This window comes from Onychostoma macrolepis, chromosome 04 (assembly GCF_012432095.1).
Source record: "Onychostoma macrolepis isolate SWU-2019 chromosome 04, ASM1243209v1, whole genome shotgun sequence".
In the NCBI taxonomy this organism is placed as follows: Eukaryota; Metazoa; Chordata; class Actinopteri; order Cypriniformes; family Cyprinidae; genus Onychostoma; species Onychostoma macrolepis.
Window position 1 is genome coordinate 25,468,674 of NC_081158.1, and position 10,194 is coordinate 25,478,867.

The following is a 10,194-nucleotide window of genomic DNA, read 5'->3' on the forward strand; positions in this document are numbered from 1 at the left end:
TACACACTCATGGGGACTCGTGTCATGGTGGAGACCTAAATTGAGTTGTTCTTTAAAATAAAACCATATGCGGGTTTGTCCTATGTCTTACTGAACTACAGTGAATTATCATCATTTCCTAAGTTTGTGCTTATCCACCGATCCTAAAATAATGAATATAGGCTGCATATAAATATACATTATACAAAACAGCTAAATCTCAAACAGTGGATCATTTTTATTAATGTCCCCCAGCTAAAACTGCTCAATGTTAAAGTATGTCTGCTTCGTGTACAGTGAAAAGTGCAATAATATCTGACTTCATTTAATGTGCAACCCACCTGTTGAGATTGAGGAGGACCACCATTTACGTTCATCACACAGAAACATAATTAATATTTCTCATAGGTGAGGCTATTTATAGCATAGATAGGACTAGGCCTATATCATGGACATAAATTAAGAATTTGTTCCCCAGACGTGAGCCGCACATATTAGCTCTGTTCTGCTCGAAGTACTCGAAGATGCTGCCACCAAGCGTTTGATAGGAACTTAATCTAACTAATTTGTCATAAGTTTAAAAAATAAAACACATTTGCTAATTGATTCTAACTAAAATCGCTGTTGTTAGCACTTAACATTTCTGTAGTACAGCCAAACAGAATAGATAATTCATAAAAAGGTATATAAAAGAATGCTCATGCGCAAACGTCTACTACACCAATAAGCTCTGCTGTACTATAAACCAATGAAATTGAAGGTGTCGCCCCGCCCCATCGTCCAGACATTTGAATTCACACCAATGGTTTCTCTCAGGCGCATGCGTATACACGTGTTTTTTGGTGCAAGGCTTGTTGGGCCAACACAGAGTTTTCACTTCTGCTTGATAGATTGGCTGAGCACAATTTAATATATTCGGTGAATATATATATTTTTTATTTTAACTTGAGACCTTCAGATAAAATTAGTACAATGTGTTTTTTTGTTTGGGGTAATTTTTGGGAAGCAATTTGTTGAGTCAATGTTTATTTTTCAGTTTCCACAATTTTTCAAAATGTAAATTTTTTACAGTGTACAAATGCACCAAAAGGCCTTTTACTGGCTAATAATAATAATAATAAAAATAATAATAACGACGTAAAGGCATGTAGTAAATCAAATATGATCCCAACCCCAGACAAATCCCACCTTGTCTTTCAATCTTCATATGTACAGGAGAGGTTGTTGCTTCTTTTGGTATTTGTTTCAATTTCAATTTTGTACAATTTCAGTGTTTTGTGCTCATAACATTCAGTCATAATATCAGTTTTAATATAAATAAATGCACATCCACTCATGATGCAATGGTCCATTATTTTATTAACACACACGGGATTTGATCACAATGTATTATAGGACTGTCCTTCACATTTAAACTGGTTATGGTGATATACTGTAAGTCACTTTGAATTAAAAGCATCTGCTAAATCATGTTTACATTTAGCAATAGACAAATCCAATAAGGAAAGAATACCACCATTATTCAGTTTTAGGTAGAACATTTTTCTCAAATAAACCAGCACTGGTTATATTTCCAGCAGGTCTGTATTGACCAACGACAAAAACTGTTTTTCCATCAGTAGCCAGACCTACTCCGAGCTCTGTAGATGATTTCCACACAACCTGGGTGAAATGCCCTGCAAGTATATTAAATATATATTTATAGGCTATATTTATATATTTAACTAGACAGAATTAAAGTAAGCCAGTAATAAGAAATGTCAGTGTCTGAACAATTAATGTCATATATTCAAATTAAATCATTTGTTCCCAAAATTATTATTACCTGTTTGGGGCTGATATCCTGGTGAGCTAAAGTCGTAATCCTTGATCTCACTGTACCAACTGTCTACAGCCTCCTTCCCTAAAATATACAAAACAATCAAAATCTTCAGTGCTTTTATTCTTAATTTGTTGCAGGTTTATATATAATTTAAAGTAATTTATAAATTGTGAAAAGTTTGGTTTGCAGAGAGCCCACTTCTTATGTATATGATACTTAGTAAAATAAATAGCTGAATAACAAGTTGTTCTTTACTTTTCCAAATATCATTCTGAAAACAAAAAGCACATCAAATACTCAAATCTCTATCGCACGTCCTAGTTATCTATTAATATAAATGTTTAAATCTTTCCAAAACAGTCTTGTGTAGATACAGTGCTTGAGGTGCGAATTTTGTATTTTTTTTTTTTTTTTTTTTTTGTGCATAGGCCTATAGGAATCCATACAATTATTACCAAGTCTATACCTTCTCACTCTGCATCAATCTTAAGACGCTGTACGTAATTATTAAACTGCAGATTATACCTTTGGGCGTCTTTTTGACAGAGCTGAAGGAATAATACACATTCTCCCCGTTTTCCGTGTCACTGTGGCTCAGTGATTTTTTGCTCTGTAGGTGATCTGCCCACTTCTGAGCAGCGCTGCTCAGCTCGTCACTGTACGTCAGCTCTGGGGCTTGATGCTGCTTCCTGTACTGGTTATGGGCCTCCAGAAACTCCTGTTGAAAGCTATCATCTGGGGAGAATCATATCAACACCAGCCCTTTATTCATAAACTAAATCTAGAAAATAAATAAAGTTGTAAACATGCCCAAACCTTTCAGTAAATTTACAGGAGGTCAAATCAAGTCACACTTATTTATGTAGGCCTAGTGCTTTATACAATACACATTGTATCAGCAACTTCACAGTGATGGTGAAGAAAATAAAAAGCATTGTGAAGTTCTTCAATTATGAAAGAAATACACACAATTTCAGCTGAAAGCTGTAAAAATTTTCAATTTTGATTCCCTTTAGTTTAATAACTGCAAAGTTGCAAGTTCATTAGTTATGAAACAAACACAGTTTAACTTTAAAGCAGTTCTGCAGAAGTATCATTATTCAACTCACGTATAGTTCAGCGTTGATTCAGTTTAGTTCAATAATAGTGCAACCTTCACTAAATTATAAAACAAGCAATAAGCAGCTCTACTGAGGGGCAGGCAATAGTGTTAATAACTATTATATATACTTATGACTGTTTTATAAATATACATATATAATTTATAAATAAAGTGTATATGTTGCAGAGCTCATCATTTGTAAATCAAATTATATAAAAGTTGTATAAAGTTATATATAAAGCAGCTCTACAAAAGACAATAGTGTCATTTTCCAGCTCAGTTTGGTTCTCTTGTCATCCAATAGTGTCCAATAGTATAGTCAGATATGATAATGTTACTGAATATTTTGGGTCTTTTAAACCCCAAGATGAATATAGATTTTTCACTTTAGTTTTGTTTTGGCCTTAAATCAGCATTTGGAAAACATTCAATATTACAATTCCTGCTTAAAAAGTTTTACAGAAATACATATTCTACATAAGTGACCCACCTGCCATTGCTTCCAAAGTAGGCTAAGCTGTAAATAATAAAGATAATTGTTAATATTCACATCATAGCAGACATTTTAATTTTATAATCTATATGTGGCTCTTCGTCGTTTCATATTACCTTCTTTTTGAGCTGTTATGATGTTGTGTTCACTCAGTCTGTCTTCAGCTGGTAGTTTAAGGTCTGCACACAGATGATGTATATATACTGTTGGCTTTATCTCCTCCTCCGCCTCCACTTTCATAGACATTCCTCAACTCCATCTCTTTAATTTAATCTCAAGGTAAAACTGGTCTTGCTAGTTGAGGAGTGAGTGAGTGAATCAAATGACTGTTTTAATGAATGTCTCAGTGAATCAGTGATTCGCCCAAGACAACGCGGATTTGGATTCGAACACAGAAACGAAACCAACAGCACTCTTGCTCGTGTCGTTCTGCCGAACTGTCTTATATTCAGGGTCTAGACTTTGACATGTCAATAATACACCCACAACAATAGGTGGCGCCAAAAACGCATAAAACGAGTGTGCCATGAAATATGTAATGTAATGTGTGTTGTAAAGATCGCGAATGAAAACAAATGAAAAAGAAAAGCTTACAGCAGCATGAGTCGTGACTGTCATGTTAGCCTGATGGGACCAAACTTCCTCTGTAAGTGATTTTAAAACATAAGACAGTACCCAGAGTTGAAGACTACAATAAGATTTCACGTCTACTGATAATAACATTTTGGTAGGCTACTATGAGTTGGATAGCCTAATTGTTATATAATTCAGATGGGCTACCTGTTATTTCAATGGTATATCAAAATTTTCCAATGTCATTGTTGGTACATTTTACCAGTATTTACCATACTTTCAAAACAAAAATTAGAATTGGAAAAATATGCAATATGAAAATAATTTAAGAATAAATGTGTTTTACAGAGAGAGAGAGAAAAAACAAACAAGATTTGGTTTTCAAAAAGCCTTTTTCCAACAAGTACATCTGGAAAAAGGGGGGTCGTCTTATAATCAGGGTCGTCTTATATTCGGGACAATACGGTATATATATATATATATATATATATATATATATAATGATTGATAAGAACCAAGTGCAAATGCTGATGAATGGATTTGCATTCGTGATCGCAAAGATGCTTCCAGAAACGAACTATTACACCTGTTCTAGAAGTGGTCAAATGAATAAAACTGTGAGAATACTTTCTTGTAAGATATTATGATATTGAATAAGTGATTTTTTAAAATGACATCAGATGGTCTGAATCAAACCCTTTTCTTCTGATAAACCGCAGCATGAACAACGACGTGCAAGTGCGACTTCGCATTGCAAACTGAACTGAAGCGGACTATACTACACAGAGCACAGCAGAAAGACATTTGGCAATCAACTTAATGTTTCTGCTGGAATGCATGTTCAAATTAACGTTTTAAACAGTGTTCCTGCCGTGCATACAACACATCTTTTACGGTACGTATGGACGATACTACCGTTTAAAAAATGCAATGGCACCGCGGGTATTTTTAAGCTTTAGTATCGCGATACTACCGTGGTACCGGTGTATCGTGCAACCCTAATGCTTACACACACACATACAAGTATATATTATATACATATAACAAACACAAGATTTTTCAAGTATGGAGATACCAAATGGAACAATAAAAATCCTCTAAAAATTTCACTTTTATTAGTTTGCTCAATTATGTTGCCAAATATTGTGTACCTTCACAATACTTTGTCTAAGCCAGAAAACAGTAAGAACATACGTTATCAGTGGACTTTCAGATTTGCTTTTCTTGAGAAAACATGAAAATACACAGTCACTTTTTTTTTTTTTTTTTTTTTGATTTAGTCAAGTTAGTTTTGCATTAAATACAATGTGATTTTCGATAGTGGAGATCTGCCAGCAACAGCACATTTTTACACTTGGATGTGCAATTCACAGACAGCTTTTCTTGTGCATGAAATCAAACACATGCAAGAAAACCAATAAGAATGCAAAAACAATCATGACAGTTTAGCAATAGAGCATAGCCGGCAAAGCTGTTGTGAATCTGCTCAGCCAAATCCCTCCGTAACTGGCAGAGAATCACAGAATATTAAAGGGATAATTCACCCAAAAATGAAAATTCTGTCATTAATTACTCACCCTCGTGTCATTCCAAACCTGTAAGACCTCCGTTCATCTTTGGAACACAAATTAAAATATTTTTACTTAAATCCGACAGCTCTCTGACCCTCCATAGACAGCAAGGGTACTACCATGATCAACTTGGCACAGAAACATAGTAAGGACATCTTTAAAATAGTCCATGTGACATCAGTGGTTCAACCATAATTTTAAACTATGAAAATACTTTTTGTGTGCATGCACTACGCCTTGTTTACATTCAGAGGAAAGTACGCGCATGCATTGTGATACTCTTCAAAATAGCGCTAAAGGGTGACATGGAGGAGAAGAATTGTTGAATAAAGTCATTCTTTTTGTTTTCTTTGCGCATAAAAAGTATTCTTGTAGTTTCGTAAAATTACGGTTGAACCCCTGATGTCACATGGACTATTTTACCGATGTCCTTACTATGTTTCTGGACCTGGGGCTGGGAACATTATAGTACTAATAAACAGCCGATATGTAAATACGCATGCTAATAAGCAAGTAGTTAATAGTGAGAATATTGCTGTTTTTATGGTTTATTTATCAATAAAAGCAGCCTTTCAAAACAAAACAAAACAAAACAAAAAAATCTTACAGACCCCAAATTTTTGCACAGTAGTGTATATAGAATTCAAGCTGAGTTCACTGAAACTGAAAGACTGCCTCTCTAATCTTTCACTGAAACACTAAGCGATGTGCGTATGTCTGCCAGCGCAATGACACAATACATACCAAAAGCAAGAAAAAACAAAGAGCCCTCAGCAGATTGGAACATATCACACATCTAAACATATCCGTGACTGTCTGAAAACGCTATAAACATCATGCCTTTTGTCGTCACCACAGGCACAGAACAGGGTAAAGCCATCACTTTCAGCTACAGTTTGAATGAAAAGCCTGACAATACATGAACACATCAGCTCAGTCTAGCCTTGTTGCACAACAGGATGCTGCAGTCTCAGAAAGCACAGGTGTTATCTCAGGGCAGAAAACATCAGGCAGTCTGACATGTAGCCTATTCTTATCAGATTTCCCACAATCCTTTGGGCACATGGAGGAATGTTAGGAAACAGAATGGAATGGAGGAATCCAAATGCCTGAGGAAGTGAGATAATTGTGTATCGCACTGAACATCCACTGTAGCAGCCTGGGCAAACAAACCGAATCAAAATACTGACCGATCCAATGTAGAGTTAAAGCAGCAAACACACCTCAAAAACATTGAGAGTGGTAGACACTTGCGTTCTTACAAGTACAATATGAAGTAACATCTTTGTTTTTGTCTTTCCCCTGCAGATTAAGGGATGTGTTTGAACCATTACATCTTGCCAACAGAAACAGAGCTCTGGGACATGTGGACAAACATTGACTGTAATGATTGACATCTGGGGTGTATTCCAGAAAGCAGGTTATGTGACACACCCGGGTATGTTTGAGGATAAGAGAGTGGATAACCTCAGCTTTCGGTTCCAAAATCGGAGATTACTTTCAGGGTATGTAAGTAACCATAGTAACTTGCTCTGAAGATAACCTGCTCCGGAGCAGGTTATGTGCCAGGGTTAGTTCACTTCAGCGCTATCAGCGTGATCTACTGACTAGCCTTCAGTGGGCGTGACAGATAGTGTACAACATTATATAATATTAGATTATGTAATATTATATATATATATATATATATATATATGATATGATATGATATATTAATGATTAAGCGCTAATATAGGCCTAAGTATTAAATAAGGTAATATATTATTCTAATATATCTTATTATATTTATTTTATTGGCATAATAGTTATCTGTATAAATTATAAAACACTATCCCCGGTTTCACAAACAAGGCTTAAGCCTAGTCCTAGACTAAAATGTAAGTCTGAGCTGTTTCAACTGAAATAAACTTGCACTGACTGATCTTAAAACATATCAGTACCATTGTTTTGTCTTTAGATGCACACCAGTAATGTTTTTTTTCTAAGGCACGTTCATAAAAATTACTTAAATGTCCTAATTGAACAATGGCCTAATCCTGGTTTAGTCTAAGCCCTGTCTGTGAAACCGGCCAATGACAAGGTAATGTTTAATTTATTATATTATATTTATTACATTTTATATTATCATCTCACACATGGATCGTCATTTTCTATAATGTATTTCTATAATAAAAATACATATCTGATATGACTTAATATATAATTAGCATCAAACAAACAATGTAATTCATATTCAGTCTCAAGGATTAAAGAGGGGGGGGGGCAGAAATGATTGCACAACCATCAATTAGGTGGCGGTATGCACTAAGCATGTAAATGACCATTGAACAAAAGAAGAAGAAAGAAACAGCATGGTGTGCTTTTTCTTAGCGTTAGGGTTACCTTGGTCCCCCACACAAGACCATTCACTCATATCACAGAGATCTGGCTGGATTGAAGCAGCAACCTCTGAAGCCATGAGGTAGCGCTCTTACCACTGAGCCACAGATCTCTTTGTCTGGATATTTGCAGGAACTTATATTTCAATATTCAGCTGTATGTGCCTTGGGATTTTACAATAAAACGATTTAAGTTACACACTGAGATAGTGTTTGAACACGACTCCATTGCAACCACGTCCACAACTAATGTGCGTTTAACCACTGTACCATCATGACTTCTATATTGATAGAATGCATTTGTTGCGCTTAGAAATAATGACATCAATTTAACATATGCAAAAAAAGGGATTTGAACCCATAAATCCACTGCAACTTTGTTCACATCTAACGTACAGTCAGCCACTGCACCACTGTGGCTTTCACACTAAAAAAAAAAAAGGCATTTATAATGACAACAATTTTAATGTATGCAAGAGTCAGATTTGAACCCATAATCCCATTGTAACCTTGTCTGCAACTAGCATATGCTTAAACCACTGCACCATCATGGCTTTTACAACAAGAGATGGCATTTAGGATATTATCATGATATAATCATAATTCAGTGTAGGCAATAGTGGGACTCCATGTTTAAAACAAAGCACTTTATCTCCTTGAGCCACTGTAGCTTAATGAGGATTGTGGACAGTTTTATTGATAACTCTGTTTTATATGATTTAAAAATAAAATTGCAAATTGCGGGATTTGAACAAATCCCAAAGTTCTGTTCCTTACCAAAAAGGCAAAAGAAGACAAGAGTAAATTATTTTTATATTTAATATTTGAGCCAATTATTCCTCTATAAAGCAGATGTGCATTATACACACTGCACAGTCTTTTTAAACAAGTATTTTGTCTTGAGTTTTTGATAAAAAATCTAAACAATCATTAATCAAGTTAAATTTACTTGAGAAAATGACAAGATATAAAGTCTTGTCAAGTCTAAAGACTTGCAAAACAAGTAAAAAATACTGAGTAAGAAAATAAATTTTTGCAGTGTAGGTGGCTGTCAATATATGCTAGACATGCACTGTACCATATCTGACTCTAGGTTCAGGGTGAATAAGACACGTTATTTTCACTAAAGTGAGCCGAAGCTGTTGTTATATATTCTACGAGGCGTCCATCTGTTGCTTGGCGAATCATGAGTCACAGGCCCAGAGTCAAGACCCCATATGGTTGTTTCTAGGGGTTTGGAGCAGAAGGTGGGAGACGGAAATGTCTGTGCAACCCAAAGCCTTGGACCAGAGAGGTGACGGTCAGCACTCAGATTGCAGACTGTGACCTCTGGGTGGTTGCCAACTGACTTTGAGATGAAAAAAGGTCACTGCTGATGTCTAGCAGAACCCGATTTAAAAAAGGGAAAACAGGTAAGATTTTAAAGGTTCAACCCATTATAACCATAACATGCATAACACACATAGACCTTAATGCACAGAAATCAAGCTTGAATTAACGATTATGTGCTCTTCATTAAATAGCTGTCTGTATTTTTTTTTTTACTAAAGCCTCTTTACGTGTTTATTCAACATGTTCCAATTTGGCAGAAATCCATTCCACCGTTTTGCTTTCGAAAAACGAGAGCAGAACTCGAAAACCCTGAATGCTAAAGTGTTCTTCAGAGCACCTGCACGCTCGAATGGGCTTCAGATGGCAATTAGGAAATGGCCTGTGAAATGACTTGATAACAGCAGACTCCAGAGATGGTGGAGTCCAATTCGTTTAAAGCCGAGTATTTGTGGCCGCTGGGGCTTGGGGGCAAAGGCTTGCTGATAGTACATTTAAATTATGTCTTGACCACAGCAGCCTGAAGTCAACCTTGAAAAACATCATTCAGCTGATGCAAAGTCAGAGAAACCCAAAAGCCCTCTAATAATACAGCAGCATCCGAGTGAACACAGGATAAACTCTCCCTTCATAAACTGTCATTCACAACCACAAATAAATAAATAACCATCCACCAGTGGAACAAAAATTGTTATTGTCAACATGCTGGTGGAATTTCTTCTATTACACTGAAATTAAGCAGTTTAGGAGGGGGAAAAAATAAATTTACATATGCATATGTTGATAGGTTCTTTTGCATTAATTTTGAATTCTGCTTAGCCTGATTTCGGTTAGACTTTTTCTCCCAGTGATTTCCCAGTGTTGTTATTGTTAATTAAAATTACAATTTTTTTTTATTTATTTTGTTAATAAAATAACAAATAATAAAATAAATATTAGATGAAAAA

General features: G+C 35.4%; 1 protein-coding gene across 1 annotated transcript; it reads right to left on the reverse strand.

The window, feature by feature from the left end:
- Positions 1 to 1,331: 1,331 nt before the first annotated feature.
- On the reverse strand, positions 1,332 to 4,327 carry LOC131539339 (Golgi-associated plant pathogenesis-related protein 1-like). Its single transcript, XM_058773867.1, has 5 exons — positions 3,513 to 4,327; positions 3,394 to 3,420; positions 2,327 to 2,536; positions 1,805 to 1,882; positions 1,332 to 1,655 (listed from the first exon to the last, which is right to left on the reverse strand). The coding sequence occupies exons 2-5, from the start codon at positions 3,398 to 3,400 to the stop codon at positions 1,498 to 1,500; spliced, it is 453 nt and encodes a 150-aa protein (XP_058629850.1). The 5' UTR covers positions 3,401 to 3,420; positions 3,513 to 4,327; the 3' UTR covers positions 1,332 to 1,497.
- Positions 4,328 to 10,194: the final 5,867 nt, after the last annotated feature.

Bases quoted from the DNA above. Each gene is read 5' to 3' on its own strand.
- LOC131539339 (XM_058773867.1), bottom strand. The intron at 1,883-2,326 runs GTATAATCTGCA...TGTATATTTTAG, and splicing joins TGTCAAAAAGACGCCCAAAG to GGAAGGAGGCTGTAGACAGT. The intron at 1,656-1,804 runs GTAATAATAATT...ATATACTTGCAG, and splicing joins AGGATATCAGCCCCAAACAG to GGCATTTCACCCAGGTTGTG.